This window comes from Lithobates pipiens, unplaced genomic scaffold (assembly GCF_037356315.1).
Source record: "Lithobates pipiens isolate NorthernLeopardFrog02 unplaced genomic scaffold, aLitPip1_a1.2 Scaffold_19, whole genome shotgun sequence".
NCBI lineage: Eukaryota > Metazoa > Chordata > Amphibia > Anura > Ranidae > Lithobates > Lithobates pipiens.
The window spans coordinates 458,733,616-458,756,270 of NW_027507764.1; the positions used below are offsets into that span (position 1 = coordinate 458,733,616).

The following is a 22,655-nucleotide window of genomic DNA, read 5'->3' on the forward strand; positions in this document are numbered from 1 at the left end:
AGTCGACTAAAACAACTGAGTTGAATAAAATACGACTAAAACTAAAATGCCATTTTAGTCAAAAGACTAAAACTAAATTGAAATTTGACTTCAAAATTAACCGCTTCCCGACCGCCTCACGCCGATATACGTCGGCAGAAGGGCACATGCAGGCAGAATCACGTACCTGTACGTTGCTCATTAAGAGGCGGCGGCGCGCCCGCAGGAAGCTCTACGAGTCCGGTCGCGGATCCCGTGGACTCGATCGCCGCAGGGATACCCGTGACCGTTTCACGGAGAGGAAGAACAGGGAGATGCTAAAGTAAACAAACATCTCCTTGTTCTGCCTAGCAACAGTGACACTGATCTCTGCTCCCCGTGATTGGAGCAGAGATCAGTGATGTGTAAAACACAGCCACGCCCCCCGCAGTAACACGCCCCTAGGACACATTTAACCCCTACACTGCCACCTAGTGGTTAACCTCTTCACTGCCAGTGTCATTTACACAGGAATTGCTGCATTTGTATAGCACTGATCACTTTATAAACGACAATGGTCCCAGAAATGTCCACCATAAAAAAAAAAAAAATATATATAATAATAATATATATATATATATATATATATATATATATATATATATATATATATATATATATATAAAATCGCGATATATATATTTTTATAAAAATATCCCCTATTTTGTAAAACGCTATAACTTTTGCGCAAATCAATCAATCGCTTATTGCGATTTTTTTTTTTTTTTTTTTTTTTTAACAAAAATATGTATAAGAATACGTATCGGCCTAAACTGAGGAAAAAAAAATAGAGATTTTTTTATATATTTTTGGGGGATATTATAGCAAAAAGTAAAACATTTGTTTTTTTTCAAAATTGTTGCTCTTTTTTTGTTTATAGTGCAAAAAATAAAACCGCAGGGGTGATCAAATACCGCCAAAAGAAAGCTCTATTTGTGGGGGGGAATAGATGTCAATTTTGTTTGGGAGCCACGTCGCAATTGTCAATTAAAGCGACGCAGTGCCGAATCGCAAAAAGTGCTCTGGTCGGGAAGGGGGATAAAATCTTCCGGGGCTGAAGTGGTTAACACTGGTGCATGTTCGTACCTAAATGCCATAATAAAATAACATATTAGATTTTTCACTCCAGCAATATATAATGAGTTTGGAAATTGTAGAGAAATGTTAACTAATGCATTACAATTTAGTTACACCTATTCGATTTTAGATGACTAAAATGAGTTTTAGTCGACTAAAATGTACTGGTGATTTAGTTGACTATATACGACTAAAAGAATCGCAGAAGACTAAAAATGGGACTAAATCTAAAAATTCCATTTTAGTCCTAAGACCCCTTTCACACTGTGGGCATTTTGCAGGCGCTATAGCGTTAAAAATAGCGACTGCAATCCATTCTCAAACAGCTGCACCATTGTCTCCAGTGTGAAAGCCTGAGGGTGTGCTGGCAGGGTGTCAGGAAAAGTCCTGCCAGCAGCTTCTTTGCAGCGGTGAAGGAGCGTTGTGTTTACCGCTCCTCCACAGCTGCTCCCCATTTAAATCAATGGGGCATCACTGCGATATCGTTGGCAAAATGACACTATTGCGGGCGGTTTTAACCCTTTCTCTGCCGCTAGCGGGGGTTAAAAGTGCCCCGCTAGCGGCTGAAATGCGCTGCAAATCTGACGGTAAAAGGCAGCTAAAACTAGCTGCGTTTTATTGCCGACGCTATGGGTGGCGCAGTGTGAAAGGGTTCTAAGACTAAATGAAAATTTGCCGCCAAAATTAACACTGGTAGGTAAAATTAATATATCTTAAACCTGTACAGTTTAGGAGATCTTGCATGCAGCCACTTATGTCAGCGGCGCGTGCGATTTAAAGGTCCGGCGTACTGTGATGGAACTTCAGAGCTTCTTGTTGGAACCGTCATCATGGAGGAGGAGGAGGAGGAGGAGGAGGAGGAGGAGGAGGAACACTGGAGCCTGTAATCGTGAAAGAAAGGACGGGCGATGCCAGCCCTCTCAGCGGTAACTGGGCGGTGCTGAGAGGGCTTAGCTCTAAGGCATTTCATAATGTGCTAGTATGTAACACATACTAGCACATTATGCCTTTAACTTTCTGGGTTTATTTTTTCCCAGCAGGTTTATAACCACTTTAAGCATTAGAGTCCTATACAATATACAACCCCCGGGACCCCCCCCATACAATATACAACCCCCGGGACCCCCGCCCCCCCCATACAATATACAACCCCCGGGACCCCCCGCCCCCCCATACAATAATATACAACCCCCGGGACCCCCCGCCCCCCCATACAATATACAACCCCCGGGACCCCCGCCCCCCCATACAATATACAACCCCCGGGACCCCCGCCCCCCCATACAATATACAACCCCCGGGACCCCCGCCCCCCCATACAATATACAACCCCCGGGACCCCCGCCCCCCCATACAATATACAACCCCCGGGACCCCCCCCCCCCCATACAATATACAACCCCCGGGACCCCCCCCCATACAATATACAACCCCCGAGACCCCCCCCCCCCATACAATATACAACCCCCGGGACCCCCGCCCCCCCATACAATATACAACCCCCGGGACCCCCGCCCCCCCATACAATATACAACCCCCGGGACCCCCCGCCCCCCCATACAATATACAACCCCCGGGACCCCCCGCCCCCCCATACAATATACAACCCCCGGGACCCCCGCCCCCCCATACAATATACAACCCCCGAGACCCCCCCCCCCCCATACAATATACAACCCCCGGGACCCCCGCCCCCCCATACAATATACAACCCCCGAGACCCCCCCCCCCCATACAATATACAACCCCCGGGACCCCCCCCCATACAATATACAACCCCCGGGACCCCCGCCCTATAGAATATACAACCCCCGGGACCCCCCCTATACAATATACAACCCCCGGGACATTGTGTCCCGATCTTCCGCCTGTCCTATGGAGAGTCCTGTGATAAGAGTTCACTGACTAAAGGTCCTGAGATTGTAATCTCATCATCTATACCAGGGATATCAGTGACAGGCAATCCACAATAATGGAGGGGTGTGTATATTAGTATACAGGTGGGGGCAGGGTTAGCAGCCCTGTAGATTTCAGTACACGATATACACACACACAGGGTGTCGGAGTGATCGCACACAATCCGAGTACACACGGCACACATTGCACTCCCCAGCATACCTTGTACGCCAGCTCTATACAGAAATCCCGGGCTCGGAGGAACCGGAGCAGGAAGTCATCGGACAGTCCATTGGCCCGGAGATCGCCGTCCTCCTCCGCTCTGCGCCTCAGCAGCCCGAGGGCTTCTATCACCACCGCACTCCGCTCCGGCAACGCGTTCAGCTCCGGGTTTCCCTTCACAAAGTCCTCCCGATCCTCCGACATCTTCCAACACAACACTGACAACTCCACTGAAGCATTCCTCCGCCTGCGGGGTGTGAGAGCCACGGTGTGGGCGGGGCCTGACAACACGTGTGACACGCCCCTTCCTCCTCCTCCGTACACACCAATAGTACTATGTGTGATCAGTGAGTAGGGAGGACTTGTGATTATATAATACCTCTATAACCGAAGAATAATACAAATCCCTGTGCTATGGAGACAATGCATTCAATAAATTGAAAACAGATATGTTTTGGGCTGTGATCAGGGCTGTCTTTAATATTGATTGGACCCTGGGCAAAACTTTTCTTGGGGGCCCCCTCCCCATGCAGTTTCGCTCTCCACCTGCTCTGAGACATACAATAAATTGCAGTTTACTGAATCAGATCAAGCAGCTATTGCGATTGGTTGCCAGAGGTTTCAGTGTATCATTACCGCTCACTGACTGGTTGCTAGAGGTTACAGAATACATTACAGCTCACTGGTTAGTTGCTAGAGGTTACAGCACATGATTTCTGCTTGTTGATTGGTTGCTAGAGATTACTGTGGATATGACCTCAGGGGGCATGATATACATATCAATGCCACCTGCTGCCTCTATTTACATATGAATGCTCGTAATTTACATGTAAACACAGGGTCTCCGGTGAGTCATCTGGGACACAGCACAGGACTAAAACCTCAAGAGGCGAGCGAATTTAAACCAGGATAGTTGGCAAGTATGAAGCAGCTGCTTTGGGCCCCATAACAATGTCAGGGCCCAGGGCAGCTGCCCCTTTTGCCCTGCCTTAAAAACGGCCCTGGCTGTGATAATGCAAGGTAAAAAAATACTCAGCGCTGCTCCAATAAACAATGAATAATAAAGTGATAAAGTGTCTACATTAATATAATCAAGATCATAGAATTTAATACCGTATTTATCGGAATATAACACGCACATTCATTTTACGAGGGAAGTTTCAGGAAAAAAAAACGTACATTTTAAATAAAGAACTTTGAAGCAAAATAAGGGTCAGTGCCCATCTGCAGCCTCACCATTGCCATCAATGCAGCCTGATCAATGCCCATCTGCAGCCTCACCATTGCCATCAATGCATCCTGATCAATGCCCATCTGCAGCCTCACCATTGCCATCAATGCAGCCTGATCGATGCCCATCTGCAGCCTCACAAGCACCATCAATGCCCGTCTCCAACCTCACAAGTGCCTTCAATGCAGCAACCTCAACATTGCCATCAGTGCATCCTGATCGATTCCCATCTCCAGCCTCACAAGTGCCATCAATGCAGCCTCATCAGTCATCATCAATGCAGCCTCATCAGTCATCATAAATGAAGCCTCATCAGTCATCATCAATGAAGCCTCATCAGTCATCATCAATGCAGCCTCACAAGTGCCATCAATGCAGCAGCCTCAACATTGCCATCAGTGCAGCCTGATCGATGCCCATCTGCAGCCTAGAGGGGACAGGACAAGCGCCAACAGATTACATACACTGAGAATCTCCTATGATAGACAGAACAGTGGTCCAATGGCGGCCCAGGAGATGGGACTTCCTATTACAGAGGCCGCCAAGTAAACAGGAGATTCTCTCTGTATGTAATCTGATGGCGCTCACCGCGCCCCCCCTCCCTGTCCCCTCCGAGGCAGCTAAAATTGAAGTAATACACACACACTATTTGCATCCGATTTTCAGGGTGAAAAAGTGCGTGTTATACGCCAATAAATACAGTATATAAAGCATACCTCCCAACTCTTTGAGATGGGAATGAAGGACACCTATCAGCAAAAGTATGCAGGCATAGGGCACACCCCTTGCCACACCCCTTAAAGGAGAATTGTACAAAAAAACAAGATTGGTTAAACCCACGAGTGCTTTTTTTTACCACTACTATTTTTTTATATTGGCTTTTGTAATTTATAAATGCAGCAATTTAGAATTTGGATGAAAGGTATAGCACTGGGAAACACTTTTTGATAGATAAAAAGTGCATTTTATATACATCTATAGAGATCAGACCAAAATGAGGGACAAACAAGGAGGAATCAGGGACAGAGGGACATTGCTCCAGATCAGACACAGTCCCTCGAAATCAGGGACAGTTGGGAGCTATGTATAGTGCTCAGTGCAAATATATAAAGTGCAATCATATGAAGTCCATCCATATAGTTATATGATGTGCTGATCTTATGCAACTTATACGGCTGATGCAGATTTTGGCAGCACTCCATGCTCCCCTCCTGGGTCCCCACTCACCAACAATAATCTTTAAATACACCTGGTATAAAAGTTGGGTTATCGCCTTTCACCAATCACTGGGACTGCTGGATGCATTCTGTGTATAAGTGCAGGCATCACCTTTCTTCCATTGATGAGCTAAAGACGTCAGGTATATCCTGTGTCCAGATGAACGTATCACCTTCCAAACTCTCCTGGTGGCCGGATATCTATATTATAGACATATGGCAATGAAGAGAAAAGGATATATAGAGTAATACTGCTAAATTTATTTGTTAAAAGCCTAAATCATTACACTTGCATCAAAAGATTAAAACCATGAGGGTGTGAAATCGTGCAAGTTCAGCTGAACTCAGACAATTTCTAACCCGCTGTCAGTGTAAACCTAGGCTACAGCCATTTGAAATCGCAGGCAAAATTGTGGCAATTCAGCCTTCGATCATGTGTGAATACAGTCTATTGATTATCTCCTTACAATGACATCTAAAGTGGGCAGGACATATTAGGCAGCAAATAAACATGTTGTCCCTGAAGTTTATGTGTTGAAAGCACAGGAAATGTACCGTATTTATCGGCATATAACACGCACCCTGATTTTAAGAGGGAAGTTTCAGGAAAAAAACTTTCCACAGCCCCCTGCACAGCACACGGACCCCCTGCACAGTACAAGCCTCCTGGACAGCCCTGCCAGCATAACATTAGGGGTTGAGAAGCTCCTCCTGTGTCTCACTCATTGTCGATGGGGGCTTCTGTGTGCCTCAATTAACGGTGCTCGCTCGTGGACCTGGTCATGTGACTCTCATCTGCTGTTTCATTGATGGTCATATTAGTATTATTATTATTATTCAGGATTTATATAGCGCCAACAGTTTGCGCAGCGCTTTACAATATGAGACAGTACACTTACTATACAAATCAATACAGGAGGGATCAGAGGGCCCTGCTCGTTAGAGCTTACAATCTATGACCGCTCTCCTCCTCCAATCAAAAGCTGCAACCGAGGAGGAGGTGGAGCGGGAGGAGAGCGGTCATTTGACCATCAATGAGCAGAGGAGAGTCACATAACAGGGTACACTTGAGAGCTCAATTGAGGCACACAGAAGCCACCTCCTCCAATGAAAATCTACAATTGAGGAGGAGGCGGCCAGAACGAGCGGCGTTGCTTAGGCTCCTGTTTACAGGTACAGGCATCAGGGGTGATGCGGGGGGGATACGGTGTGTGGGAAGGGGCTGGAATTGTTATTTTCTGAACCAGGGCTAGGAAGTGCAGGGCAGCCGGCCCAACACCTTCCCAATGAGGCGGACTGCCCGATCCCCGCCCCTCTCCATTGTTAAAAAATATATATATCGGCGTACAACACGCAGGCACCCTCTGTTTTCAGGGGGAAAAAGTGTGTGTTATACTCAGATAAATACGGTACCTGTTAGTTTGGTGTGTATGGGGCTGGGTAGCAGCAGACTGGTCATGGTTCTCATGCTGACCCGTATTCACAGCCAAAAAGAGCCTACAATGGGCACATGAGCATCAGAACTGGACCACAGAGCAATGGAAAAAGGTGGCCTGGTGTGATGAATCACATTTTCTTTTACATCATGTTAATGGCCAGGTGTGTGTCACCTACCTGCAGGGCTGGGACAAGGGGTGGGCGGAAGGGACACACGCCCTGGGCGCTGTGGTGAGGGGGGCACACGGTCATTCTCCTTCATGTTACTGCACAATGTACGGATTCCCCAACACTGCCTTTCCAGCCACTCCAACACTGCCTTATCTCTCCTTCTTACTGCAATTATTATTTCCTCTCCTCCTTCCAGCTCCACTTCTGCCCTCAACTTGTTCCAGGTCACCCGGCTCATCTCAACCCCAGCCGTCTTGTCTGTTCATCTCTCTACCTTCCATAGACAATCATGCAGTAAGTAGGAAGCGATCTTCCTGCTCCTCTCTCCTGTTGACTTTAACCCTTCTCTTTCTGTCTGCTCTCCCCTCCATAAATCATCACTGCACACATCCCTGCAGTCTCCAGTCTCTGCTCTGGACATTCCACACACCAATCTATCTGATACCCTTTCTATTCCAGTTTACTTTTATCTCTACTAACCTCTACAGTCTTGTCCCCATAATGAAGCCTTGCACATTCTCTTGACTCTTTTTCTCTGCTCTTCAATAACACATTCTCTTGCTACTCAGACCCCCACCTATTCACTCTTTTCTTATTCCTAATAGAAGGTTCACAGTAGACATGTGCATTCGTTTTCGTCCGAATGCATTTTCGTCCGAATTTCAGCTATTTTCGTTTTGACAAACGATCATGAAAGCACAAAATCCGAAAAACGAAAGATCCGACATAAATAAATGCTTTATTTTCGTTTTCATTGTTACAACAGTTCGATATAGAATAGGAGATTGGGTCCTGCCCCAGGGGACATGTATCAATGCAAAAAAAAGTTTTAAAAACGGCCGTTTTTTCGGGAGCAGTGATTTTAATAATGATTAAAGTGAAACAATAAAAGTGTAATATTCCTTTAAATTTCGTAGGGGGGGGGGGGTTGTCTATAGTATGCCTGTGAAGGGGCCCATGTTTCCCGTGCTTAGAATTGTCTCTGCACAAAGTGTCATTTATGCAGGAAAAAAAGTCCTTTAAAATCACTCGCAGCTATAATGAATTGTCGGCTCCGTAATACAGAGAACACTCATTGAAAGTCATTGATAAAAAAATAAATAAATAAAAATGCGTGGGGGTCCCCCAAATTCAATTACCAGGCCCTTCAGGTCTGGTATGGATATTAAGGGGAACCCTGCCTCAAATTTAAGAAAAAATTTAACGTGGGGTTCCCCCTAAATATCCATAACCAGACCCTTCAGGTCTGGTATGGATATTAAGGGGAACCCCGCATCAAATTTTAAAAACAATTGACTTGGGGTTCCCCCTAAAAATCCATACCAGACCCTTTATCCGAGCATGCAACCTGGCAGGCCGCAGGAAAAGAGGGGGGGGACGAGAGAGCGGCCCCCCCTCCCTCCTGAACTGTACCAGGCCACATGCCCTCAACATTGGGAGGATGCTTTGGGGGTCTGTGACCCCTCAAAGCACCTTGTCCCCATGTTGATGAGGACAAGGGCCTCATCCCCACAACCCTGGCCGGTGGTTGTGGAGGTCTGCGGGCGGGGGGCTTATCAGAATCTGGAAGCCCCCTTTAACAAGGGGACCCCCAGATCCCGGCCCCCCCCTGTTTGAAATGGTAAGGGGGTACAAAAGTACCCCTACCATTTCACAAAGAAAGTGTAAAAAATGGTTAAATAAAACAAACACACTTTTGAAAAATTCCTTTATTAAAAATAAAAAAATAAAAAAAAGATTCCAGCGGCGGTAATCCACTCTTGCTATCCAGCGACGGATGGTCATCTCTCCAACGATGTCTCATCTCATCCAGCGCAGCGAATACATCCTTCTTCTGTCTCCTCCACGGAGACACTGCAGGCATTCCGGCGGCTGACGTTTCTTATATACGGAGGGCGGGGCCACCCGTCACCTGACCTGCCCCCCTCTGACGCAAGGGGAAACCCGGGGTTCCCTGTGACGTAGGGGTGACCTGCACCCCTCTGATGTAACACAGGCAGGTTTCCGTTACATCAGAGGGGGGGCGGGGTCACCCATACGTCACGGGGAACCCCGGGTTTCCCCTTGCGTCAGAGGGGGGCGGGGTCAGGTGACGGGTGGCCCCGCCCTCCGTATATAAGAAACGACAGCCGCCGGAATGCCTGCAGTGTCTCCGTGGAGGAGACAGAAGAGGGATGTATTCGCTGCGCTGGATGAGATGAGACATCGCTGGAGAGATGACCGTCCGTCGCTGGATAGCAAGAGTGGATTACCGCCGCTGGAATCTTTTTTTTATTTTTTTATTTTTAATAAAGGAATTTTTCAAAAGTGTGTTTGTTTTATTTAACCATTTTTTACACTTTCTTTGTGAAATGGTAGGGGTACTTTTGTACCCCCTTACCATTTCAAACAGGGGGGGGGCCGGGATCTGGGGGCCCCCTTGTTAAAGGGGGCTTCCAGATTCTGATAAGCCCCCCGCCCGCAGACCTCCACAACCACCGGCCAGGGTTGTGGGGATGAGGCCCTTGTCCTCATCAACATGGGGACAAGGTGCTTTGAGGGGTCACAGACCCCCAAAGCATCCTCCCAATGTTGAGGGCATGTGGCCTGGTACGGTTCAGGAGGGAGGGGGGGCCGCTCTCTCGTCCCCCCCCTCTTTTCCTGCGGCCTGCCAGGTTGCGTGCTCGGATAAAGGGTCTGGTATGGATTTTTAGGGGGAACCCCACGTCAATTTTTTTTTAAATTTGATGCGGGGTTCCCCTTAATATCCATACCAGACCTGAAGGGTCTGGTTATGGATATTTAGGGGGAACCCCACGTCAAATTTTTTCTTAAATTTGAGGCAGGGTTCCCCTTAATTTCCATACCAGACCTGAAGGGCCTGGTAATTGAATTTGGGGGACCCCCACGCTTTTTTTTTTTTTTTTTTTTTTTTTTATCAATGACTTTCAATGAGTGTTCTCTGTATTACGGAGCCGACAATTCATTATAGCTGCGAGTGATTTTAAAGGACTTTTTTTCCTGCATAAATGACACTTTGTGCAGGGACAATTCTAAGCACGGGAAACATGGGCCCCTTCACAGGCATACTATAGACAACCCCCCCCCCCCCTACGAAATTTAAAGGAATATTACACTTTTATTGTTTCACTTTAATCATTATTAAAATCACTGCTCCCGAAAAAACGGCCGTTTTTAAAACTTTTTTTTGCATTGATACATGTCCCCTGGGGCAGGACCCGGGTCCCCAAACACTTTTTAGGACAGTAACTTGCAAATTAGCCTTTAAAATTAGCACTTTCGATTTTGAACGTTGGAGTCCCATAGACTTTAATAGGGTTCTAAAGTATGCTATATAGTTAGCTCTGTCAAATCTTCTTTATACATTGACAGACACCATAAGCCTTCCAAGACAGATTCGACCGTAATTCATGTGGATTTTCGGACGAATGCAATTTGTGAACGAAAAATGAAATAAATAAAAACGAATTTCGGGAGTAACTAAATAAATTAAGTTTTCGGACGAAAACGAAATTTCCGAAACGAAATATTTTACTCTGCACATGTCTAGTTCACAGTGCTGCTCTGCAGCTTGGCTGCACAGCGATTGCGTGGTTTACATGTGGTTTTAGGCACGCTCACACTGAATCCTATTAGACCGTACGTTTTCATGAAAGTGCATTAAAGTCCTGCATGCTGCATCTTTGATGCGCTTTTAGAAAATGCACAGGCTAATAAAATTCAATGAGAGCGCACCTAAAACCGCAGGTAACCACACATATAATCACAGCACACCGGTGTGATCCCACTATAAGGCCTGATTCACACCTATGCATTTTTGGTGCTATTTGAATTTTTCAGTTTTGCGCTACAGTCAATTTAACGTCCATGGTTTCCTTTGAAACACGTTCTGTAGTGCAAAATCTGCCAATAGCTGCGCTGCTATCAATCTATCCAATCAAGAGCCGAGAACCCTGGGCAGAGGAAGAGCCATGGGAAATTCCAGGGCTCAGGTTAGTAAAACGGGGCAGGGGGCTGGGGGGCCACTAGAAGAGGTTTTTTCATCTTAATGCATAGGATGCATTAAGATGAAAAAACATGAGGGTTTATAACCCCTTTAAGGGATCAGGATATCTATTTCTTTGGGGAGTTAACAACACTTTGGGCTTGGGCTTTGTTCTCTGAGGTGCGATGGGGTTTGAATTGCTCTTCAGGGACCATTTGACAGACTGAAAGGAGATGTATCACCTCCTCCATACCTCAATACCTTCTTTAACCCATTTAACCCTAGCATGCCAGAACCATGCACGTTGTACACAGTAGCTGGATGCTTGCAGAGCTTTGGTCTAATGAGAACCTCCAGAGTCGGGGACAGCTGACATCCTTCTCTGTAGAGTGGGTTACAAGGCATGGTGTATGTAATGCAAGATAGATTCATGGGTGCCAGACACTTCTTGAATGCAAAGAGATTTATTTTCTCTTAAACAGAACTGTGGGAGAGAGGGTTTAGGGCCAGGGCACCCTTTAGTAGTTGCAATGTTAATTAGCAGACTCTGATACTTCTCTAGGTAGACAGCCATGTAGGGAATGGCTCCCAGCCGGACAACACATTTGCATGTGTAGGAGCGCTGTGTCCTATGGCAACAGTCTTATAACAGTTTCTAACACAAGTTTTAACAAACTTCTGTACTTCCTCTACAATCAGTTCTTGTAGATCTTCACTCCACTGAGCTCCCAGTCTCTTTCACTAGACTTGCTGATCCACTGCCACTGGATCTCTCAAGCTCTTCCAACCTTCTCGCTGAGTATGTTCCTCAAGCGTCACCCCCACTACCCTGCTGGGTTCCTAGATTGGCACTCACAGATACTCCTCAAGCTTCATCCCACTGGTTTGCTCGGTCCCTGGCTTGGCACACAAGGCTGCTCTGCAAGCATTACCTCCATTGGCTGGGTCCCTGGTTTGACACCTGCTGAAGTTTCTTAATTCTTCACCTCCCCCGGTTGGTGAAAATACTGCTCCGGTACTTGCTTCAGCTACTTACTGTGGTCCCTGGTAATAAGGTGGTTGGTCCCTTAGTGGCGACAGCTTCCCCTCTACCTACGACCACAACAGGTTCTCCGGTCGGCAGAACCGTCCATGCAAATATTGCTTCTATAGTTCCACTTCCGATATACTCAGTGGGACTCTGTACAGGTGGCTGTCAGTTCCAAAAGAACCTGATGGTGTTTGGGCACCTGTAAATGGTCCCAGACAGCAGTCTTGTATCACTGCTGCCACTGTGCCTCTAAGGTATGAAACAAAGCTTCCAAGACATAGGGAAACTCAAGTCCATAGAGTTCCCTACCGTCTCTAATCATCCGCTGTTAGAGCCACAACAACCATGTGATGTGGCGGCTCTGTCCTTGTCCTAGGGGCAGGTAGGATGGTGGGCATTGGAGGGTCTCTGAGGCACTGCTGGTCTCCTCCCCTTCCTCCTCCTCTGACTCCATATAAGGAGGACACCAGGTGTTGGGGACCTTGTGATAGCACCCCCCTCTAAGGCAAAACGCCAGTGGGGACTGGTGAAGATGTTGCAGGTGAAACAACGAGAGTCAAAGATCATTCCAGGTCCTCTTTCATGGCCGTACCTTTAGGAGCATCCCACAAAGCTCCAGGCCAATCCTCAAGCTCCTCACAGTTGGCTGAAGGCCCACACACCACCACCAACTGTAATGGTTCCTTGGCAGGTAGGGCAGATGGATGTACCTCCGATGGTCCTAGAAAACCTAGAAAGGGGGGGGGGGGGGATGCAAGTAGATGGTCTTGCCTAGGGTACAAAATAGTCTAGCACTGGCCCTGTGTAGGTGTCATACCTGGCCAATCCCAGTGAAAGATGAAAATCACTGTAGCAGGCACAGTACTACAGTGATTGCTGCTAGCTTCTGGGTCCTGTGCTGAGCAGTTGCCATGCTGCTTAATGGACACAGGAGGTCACTCAGTACTGGTGTCATTCAGAGAACACGTTGCATTTTTCTCATTGAATGCAAAGCATTCTCTAATTGGACAGGGAGGAGAGGTGATGTCACGAGAAGATGCAAAGTAAATTAAATTTTAAAGTGTATGTCAAGGCAAAAACTTTTTTCTATTTTGAAAAAGAGACTGAACAGCAGTACTAGCCTGTCTCTCTCCTCTCTATCACTCTATTCTAAAAGAAAAAACTTTTGGCTGGACATACAAAAATCTGTACTGCTAGGTCATCTGTGGAACATTCTATTTACTCAGAACTGCGGACTGTGACCTGGATCATATTTACAGTACACCACTTGGGAACCAGTGCCTAGCAGTGTTGACAACATACCAGATTGAAATTTACTGACACAATACCCAAAATTTACTGGCACAGCCAAGTTTTTACTGGCATTTCCAAAATTACAGTTTTAAGTGCAAATTTCTGTATTTAGGCTACAAACAAGTACAATACGAAATTAGCAATGTGATTTAAAGGGGTTCAGTTTAAAAAAATAAAATAAATCAAACATGTCATACTTACCTCCGCTGTGCAGTTGGCTATGCACAGAGTTGCCCCGATCCTCCTCTTCTGGGGTCCCTCCATGACTCTTCTTCTTGAGTGTTCTGTCAGAGAAGCGCTCTCCTAAGGGACACCAGTGCAAGTCGCTCCGGTGTCCTGCTGCTGCGTCTGTTAACACAGACAGCAGGACTCGGCCTTGCCCCCCCCCAGTGCCCACGTCATAGGATTTGATTGACAGCAGTGGGAGCCAATGGTTGCGCTACTATCAATCTATCCAATCAGAACATGAGACACCGGCCAGAGCTGGTGTGCTCGTTCCCGTTGCCGGAATTACGGGGCTCAGGTAAGTATGAGGGGGGCTCGGGGGCGCTGCTGCAGTAAAGAAGGTTTTTCACCTTAATGCATAGAATGCATTAAGGTGAAAATGCTGATGGTTTACAACCCATTTATGATAGATATTATGACAAAAAACATATTTCTTATAGTAAGTCACAGCCATATTTTTTACTGGAAACCTTTTCCTTTCACTGGCATTTACTGGCAGGAGAAAAGTTCCCATTTTTTACTGGTTACTGGCTGCCAGTAAAAATACTGGTGGTTGGAAACACTGGTGCCTACACAGCAGGGTATTTCTGTCTTTTTTAACCAAACTGAAACAAAGTAGACAAAATGAACAAGGAACTATATATGGTATCATAGGGCTTGCATAAAAATGAATTAGCAACGAATCAGTGAAGCGATTAGCAACTGTTGAAGCTGGGGGAAGGGGGGTAGTAGACCAGAAGAACATAAACCAGTGACTAGGTGACAAGGTGAAAGAAACTAAAAGTTGAAACAGAAACTAGATATATATATCCAAACAAGGGGTGACCAGATAAAGGCTAGTGAGTAACAGTGTGAACCACAGGTACCTTAAATTATGATAAAAACAGTTGTTAATCACTTCACTGATTCATTGTTAATTCATTTGTATACAAGCCCTACGGGACCATATATGGCACCCACTGATTACCACAACTGTTTGCTGGGGATCTTATCTTAACAGAAGTTCAACCGCTGGTGTTGGTGCTGACGTTTTGCTGTTGCTTTCTCCACCTCTGCTCCTGGGGATGACGTTTTTCCACTTCGCCTCCAACTACTGATATTATCCATTTATCTGACCTATATACCAACCCTAGGTAAGAGTTGTTGGGAGCATTGTTTCCCCTCTTTCCCTTTCCCCCGATTTTTGTTTTCTATTTTCATTATACTATCTTGGCATTTTTTACCTTTTTGTTATAGATACATCTAATTTGCACTGGCTCCTGATGAGTGAAACAATCACGAAACGCCTAGAGCCTTCTTACAATGTTATGTCACAGCAACTATTTGTATCACATCAGTATTTTATCGTATACCATAATGAATCGTTTCTTTTTTATATTATTATGCCTTTATGTATATATCCATGCAGTGGCGGTGCATCCATAAGGGCGTATGGGCGCAGCCCCCTTTGTCCAGCCACCCCTCTAGCACCAATAGATAGATTCATGCATTGCAGGGGGTGGCAGTGTAGGGGTTAAGTGTGTCCTAGGGGCGTGTTACTAACTGTGGGGGGTCTGGGCTGTGTGTTAGTGAACACTGATCTCTGCTCCAATCACAGGGAGCAGAGATCAGTGTCACTTGTTGCTAGGCAGAACGGGGAGATGCTGTTTACATCGGCATCTCCCTGTTCAGCCTCCCCGTGGGACGATCGCGGGTATCCCCGCCGCGATCGAGTCCGCAGGACCCATGACCGGACTCACCGGGGTCCTGGCCGGCGATGCGCACGTGATGGCAGAGCTGCAATTTGAACTGGACGTACCTGTACACCAGTTTGCCTGCCCGTGCCATTCTGCCAACGTACATCGTCGTGCGCCGGTCAGGAACTGGTTAATAGCCATTAAAATCCCTTTGTGTCAAATTGTGTGCATGTTATCAGGCCAAAATTCCCAGATTATGTAAACTTTTTGTCAGGGTAATTTGGGTAGTTTCTGTTGCCATTACGATTTAAAAAGAGTAAACACGGTTGATTGATAATACATGGCTTCAGTCAAACACTAACCACAAGTGAAAGAAATGTTTTTGTGTTATCATTAATATTCTCTGAAAAATAGCCAAGAAATCATAAATTCTGCCAGGGTATGTAAACTTATGAGCACAACTGTATATACCTGTATATAATACCTGAAATAAATAAAATATTAATCTTATAACATGACTGGGTCCAAAAATGAAGGAGTTTGTATAATAACCATCAGGCTAAGTTTACACCAGATGTTGTGGGACCGCATTGGGCAGCTATCCCAGAGCAGTCCCACCCCATGACAAGGAAAAATGTCGGTGGTGTATGCTGAATAAAAAACACTGCATGCCGCGCCAAGATTTAATGACTGTCATCTCCCCCGTACCTTTACCTGACATGCCAACCCCATATCATCAATGATTATGGAAGTTCCAGCATCATCACCCTGCCCAATGCAGATTCGTAATTCATCTCTGAATATCACTTTTATCTAGTCATCCACAGTCCATGATTGCTTTTCTTTAGCCCACTGTAACTTTGTTTTTTTTTCTGTTTAGGTATTAATGATGGTCTCCATTAGTACAAATCAAATAAGAAGGTTTACTAAAAGGAAGCATACTGGTAGACCAAGGAAGACATCAAAGTGTCAAGATAAAAAACTTAAAGCAATATGCCTTGAAAACAGAAAATGTACAACAAAACAAATGAGTAACAAATGGTCAGAAACTGGAGTCAATGTCTGTGACCGAACTGTAATGCCCCGTACACACGAGCGGACTTAAGTCCGAAGGAGTTTCCGCCGGAGTTCCGCCGGAGTTCCGACAGAGTTCCGACAGAGTTCCGTGGAAACAGACTTGCCTACACACGATCCCACTAAAGTCCGCCCGTCTGGTACGCGGTGACGTACACCAGGTCCGACGAGACTATAAAACGGAAGTTCAATACCAAGTGTGCCACCCTTTGGGCTCCTTCTGCTAATTTCGTGTTTATCTCGTGTTAGTAGAAGTTTGGTGAGAGACGATTCGCGTTTTTCAGACTCGTATTTTTCAGAACGTTTTTCACTGCTTTTCAGTTTGTGCTTGTGAGGTTTGTATCTGTTTTTTAGTGCGTGTAGTCAGTTCGTCTCTGTATTTTGCAGTGCGATCTAACTGCGCTCGCTGACTTTCAGCTCGCTCTTCACAGGCCTTGCTGTTCTTCAGTGACGTCTGTTAAGTTCATTCTGACAATCCGACCGTTTTGAAGCCATGTTGCGTGTACGTACTCGTCGTCGAGTTCGTGCTTTGCTTGCGCTTGGTGTTGTAGTTCATTCTGCAACCCAAGAACAGTCCGTGGACGGGGTGTTGAGGAGTTCATGGACGAAGAATTGGTTGCTCCAGCGTGACCAGTTCTCGCACATGCCTTTGCTTCGTGAGATCCAGGAGAATAATCCTGATGATTTCAGGAATTATCTCCGGATGACGGACCCCGTTTTTCACCGTCTGCTGGCTTTGCTGACCCCTTATATCAGCAGGCAGGATACCTGCATGCGGCAAGCCATCACTCCGGAGCAGAGGCTCGTCGCCACGTTGCGCTACTTGGCGACAGGGAGAAGCCTTCAGGACCTCAAGTTCTCGACAGGCATCTCCCCCCAGGCTCTGGGGATCATTATCCCAGAGACCTGTTCTGCCATCATACAGGTCCTGCAGGAGGACTATATTAAGGTAAGATTTATCATTTAACATCACATTTTATTGTCTTTAATGTTTGCTAATGCCTTGTATTTCTTTCCTCAATCTCTAATTACCATGATTGCAATATGCTGTGAATGTCCCCTTTGTCCTCATGCATGCTGCAATCTTTTAATGCTCCTTTTTTGTCTTTCCTGCATATTTGCCTTCATTAAACCTCACCAACATGCTATGGTAGGCCCATATCCACCTAGTCTAGTCACTTAAAATGTCTTTTGTCAGCTCCATTCTATTGCTTTATCCTAAAACAAAACATTTAAAGATTATTCCAAATGGTCTGTGTCCCCTTAACTGAATCCCCCCCCCCCCCCCTTAATAGTATCCCAAATGGTCTGTGTGTCCTTTAACTGGATTCCCCCCCCCCACACTTAATATAATTCCAACGAGTCTGTGTGTCCTTAAATTAATGTTGAGTTATATATTGTATTTTTAACACACTTCAACCCTGGAATGATTTTCCCCCCTTCCTGACCTTCATCACTTTTTTGGGTGATTTGGCAGTGCGTTGTTTGAATTGACAATTGTGCGTCCTTGTAACATGGCTCCTCCTAGTAAATTATCTTCATTTTATTAGCACAAATAGATTTTGTATTTGGTTGTCTTTGATCAACTCTGCTTTTTTATTTTTGGTAATTAACCACCAACAAACCCAAAATGCATTTTTCAAAATATGCATTATTTTTCACTTTTCGCTCTAATAAGAAATATAGGCACAAAAATATATCACCATGATTTTTTTGGACATCATTTGATGCCGATACGTATTCTTTTAGTAAACAAATGTGTTAAAATGAATCACAATAAGCGTTTATTGATTGTTTTGTGCAAAAGTTCTATCGTTTCGTAAATATGGTCTATTTTGCTGGCATTTGTAAAATCTGGCCATTTTTGAAAATAGTAATGGCGTTGCTAACCGTTTTTATTTTTTATTTTTCTGGTGACTGCCACATTATGGCGGACACATTGGCCAATTTCCATACATTTTTGTGACCATTGTCATTAATACAGTGATCAATGCTGTAAAAAATTGTATGGATTACTGTAAAAATGTCACATGCAGTGAAGGTGTTATTAAGCACAAGGGAGCCGAGGAATGGTTTAAAGTGTGTTCTGGGTGAGTGTTTATTAACTGTCTGGGGGATGGGCTAGCAGTGACATGACCCTGATCACTGCTCCCAATGACAGGGAGCAGACGATCGGTGTCCTGTGACTAGGCAGAAGCGGGAAAGAAAGTTTGTGTTGTAATGTACAATGTTTAATGTGCAAAAGTACTTATTTTTGTTTTTTCTGCTTTGCCTCCCCAGTTTCCTTCATCGCCACAGGAATGGCAGACTGTGGCATCCCATTTTGCCACCCGTTGGGACTTTCCTAACTGCGGTGGTGCGATAGATGGGAAGCACGTCCACATTGTGCCACCACCCCATTCGGGGTCATACTATTATAACTACAAGGGGTTTCACAGTATTGTGTTAATGGCGGTGGTGTCGGCACAGTATGAATTTCTGTATGTGGACGTGGGGAAGAATGGCCGGATGTCGGATGGAGGAGTCTTCGCCCAGACGGAGTTCTACCGCCGTATACAGACAGGTGGACTGGGATTGCCACCTGATTCAGAGAATGTGGAAGAACTCCCCTTCGTGTTCATCGCTGATGAGGCTTTTGCTCTGGACGACCACATCATGAGGCCATTCCCCCAAAGAACCCTCACCCCGGAGAGGAGGGTTTTCAACTACCGGCTGGCCAGAGCGAGAAGAGTTGTGGAAAATGCGTTTGGAATAATGGCCAGCCGGTTCCGTGTTTTTCTGACTGCTATTAACCTAGCCGAATACAAACTGAACCATGTCGTACTTACGTGCTGCATTTTGCACAATTTTTTACATAAAAACTCCACAAATTATTTATCGACAATAATGCCTGAGGCTGGACTTGGTCCGGAATCGCTGACAGGCCTGGATACTGGCCGTACTGGCTTGGCCCCCCAAAGTGCCCGTGAAGTTCGGCAAAGATATGTCACTTATTTTAACGGTAGGGGGGGCATTGCAATGCCACAGATTATTTAATTTTTAAAAAGAGTAAAATAATAAAAGAACCTCAAATCTGAAATGTGTTTTCTTGCTTGCTTTTGGTTTGTGCTGTCTCCTATGTTATCCTAGTGCACTTGTAGTGCCAAGTGTATTTTCATTAATTCAATAAGGCCCATTGTCACTGGATACACAAAATCACTTTTCCCAAACTGGTATTGAGCATTGAAAGAATACGCCACACATTCTTGATTCTTCAAAATTTTAATTTGGCCACATTCACATGTGCCATTGAATATTTATTGATATAATTTTTTTTGGGTTAATTTAACTTTCTTTGCCAAACATTTTTTAGTTTCCTTTTTTTTTATAATTTTTAAAAACAATTTTTTTTTTGTGTTTTTTCTTTTTCTTAAAAAAATATGAAAAATGTAACAACAATCAGCCACAATCTTAAAAATTTTGGAAGTAACAATCTTTGAACTAAAACAAGGGAAATGAAGAACATGATCGATATTATGGAGAAACGGATTATATTCTCCCCAAAATATCGATCATGTTCTTCATTTCCAGCTGCATATTGTCAATCTGAGTCTTCATGAGATCCAGGCTAGTTCGCATGTCATCTAGTTCCCCATTCCAGCCCATTATCTGGCCAATCAGCCTATGTGCGCTGTCACTGGAAAATGGGGCCCTTTCCACAACCAGAACATCACCTACAATAGATGGTAAAAATTGGGTCAAAAATTATGCAGTCATACATGGATTTCAACAAGCTGGGGTGTCAGACACTCACCTGGTGGGGTGCCCATCTCCCCTACTTCCTCCACCTCTCCTTCCTCAACCTCTCCTTCCTCGACATCCTCGGGGGGGGCACTGGTGCTTGGAAATGTGTCGCTTTCCACAACCAGAACATCACCTAAAATAGATGTAAAAACATGTGTTTTGAAATATGCAGGTATACATCGATTACCTGAAGCTGTGGTGTCAGACACTCACCTGGTGGGGTGCCCATCTCCTCTCCTTCCTCCACCTCTCCTTCCTCCACATGCACATCCACGGGGGGGATGGGGCTAACCTCACATTCATGCTGGCAAGGGTGGCGGTCCCTGGGATCCTGCTTTGTGAGTCTTTTCTCCCCTATGAGAAATTAACAAACAAAAAGGTATACTTTAGCACACAGATATTTAAGGCCAGAACTAGGAAGATGAAACCTTGATTAGAAGTGTTGTACAATTGTCGGTTTATGAAGAGATGCAAAATGTGAAGACATGATAAATCAATTGACTTTGCCAAAAACTACAATAATTCGCTTTTTGTGCCAAGTTTCACACATGCCCAACCCCCCCCAAAGTATACCAGGGAACCCCGTGTGGTTTACCCTAATAAATGTTCTCTGGTGTCCCACACTTTTGCTCATGAGTGCAGATGTGTTTTTACCCAGCTGCCAAGTGTCCTCTCCTTCAATTCCACTGAATGTTCTTTTCTAGTCATTGTATTTTGAAACACATCTAAACCACAATGTCCTAATCTTTTTTTGTGTCCTAAAAATTACACAGTCAAAAAATGCTGTTTAAACCCTGTATCATAAACGAGGTTTGCCACGAACAATTTACGAGGGTTTGTTAAGAACGATACGATTCTTTTACTGTATCCAACATGAAAGCAGCAATTTTTTACATTGTACAAAGGTAAAGCATATGGCTCTGTATGCAATAATCATAAAATAGGAACACACGACAAGTACTTACTTTTTTTCAGAACTTTCTTGATCCTTCTGTATTGATCCGGCTCCCTCAATTTAAGGTCGGACCACCGTTTCCTCAATTGGTCTTTTGACCGTCGTACCCCAAAACTATTGTGCAGGGTCTTAACTACTTTGGCCATGATTTTGGCCTTGCGCAAGTTCGGATGGGTGTATGGTCCATGCTTGCCATCATAATCCTTACTTCGCAAGATTGCCACCATCTCCACCATCTCTTCAAATGCCATATTTGAGGCCTTAAATCTCCTCTTTCCGGATCGGGACGTTTGTGGCTCCGGGGATTCGTGACTACTGGAGTCGTTAATATCAAGCACCTGTTGTGTTTCCGCCATGTTTCTCCTACTGCGCACCGTAGAGAAAAGGGGGCGGGAAATATTCTTGGAAAAGAACATCATGGGCGGGCAAAGCAGGCGTAGTTCTACGCGTACGCATTGGATCTTACGCCAAAATGCACATGTCGTACGTACGTTAAGTGCGCAGAAAGGGCGGGAAAACAAGAACTTGACTAAAAGAACGTCAGGGGCGGGCAAAGCAGGCGTAGTTCTACGCGTACGCACTGTATACAACGCCAAAATGCACATGTCGTACGTACGTTAAGTGCGCAGAAAGGGGGCGGGAAAACAAGAACTTGACTAAAAGAACGTCAGGGGCGGGCAAAGCAGGCGTAGTTCTACGCGTACGCACTGTATACAATGCCAAAATGCACATGTCATACGTACGTTAAGTGCGCAGAAAGGGCGGGAAAACAAGAACTTGACTAAAAGAACGTCAGGGGCGGGCAAAGCAGGCGTAGTTCTACGCGTACGCACTGTATACAACGCCAAAATGCACATGTCGTACGTACGTTAAGTGCGCAGAAAGGGCGGGAAAACAAGAACTTGACTAAAAGAACGTCAGGGGCGGGCAACGCAGGCGTAGTTCTACGCGTACGCACTGTATACAACGCCAAAATGCACATGTCGTACGTACGTTAAGTGCGCAGAAAGGGCGGGAAAACAAGAACTTGACTAAAAGAACGTCAGGGGCGGGCAACGCAGGCGTAGTTCTACGCGTACGCACTGTATACAACGCCAAAATGCACATGTCGTACGTACGTTAAGTGCGCAGAAAGGGCGGGAAAACAAGAACTTGACTAAAAGAACGTCAGGGGCGGGCAAAGCAGGCGTAGTTCTACGCGTACGCACTGTATACAACGCCAAAATGCACATGTCGTACGTACGTTAAGTGCGCAGAAAGGGCGGGAAAACAAGAACTTGACTAAAAGAACGTCAGGGGCGGGCAAAGCAGGCGTAGTTCTACGCGTACGCACTGTATACAACGCCAAAATGCACATGTCGTACG

General features: G+C 45.4%; 1 protein-coding gene across 1 annotated transcript in view; it reads right to left on the reverse strand.

The window, feature by feature from the left end:
- The window catches only part of TTPA (alpha tocopherol transfer protein), a 57,527-nt gene extending 54,039 nt beyond the window's left edge, over positions 1-3,488 (reverse strand). Inside the window, exon 1 of the mRNA XM_077492776.1 lies at positions 3,214-3,488. Within this exon, the coding sequence (XP_077348902.1) occupies positions 3,214-3,417 (204 nt within the window). The 5' untranslated portion in view covers positions 3,418-3,488. The remainder of the gene's footprint in view (positions 1-3,213) is intronic.
- Positions 3,489-22,655: the final 19,167 nt, after the last annotated feature.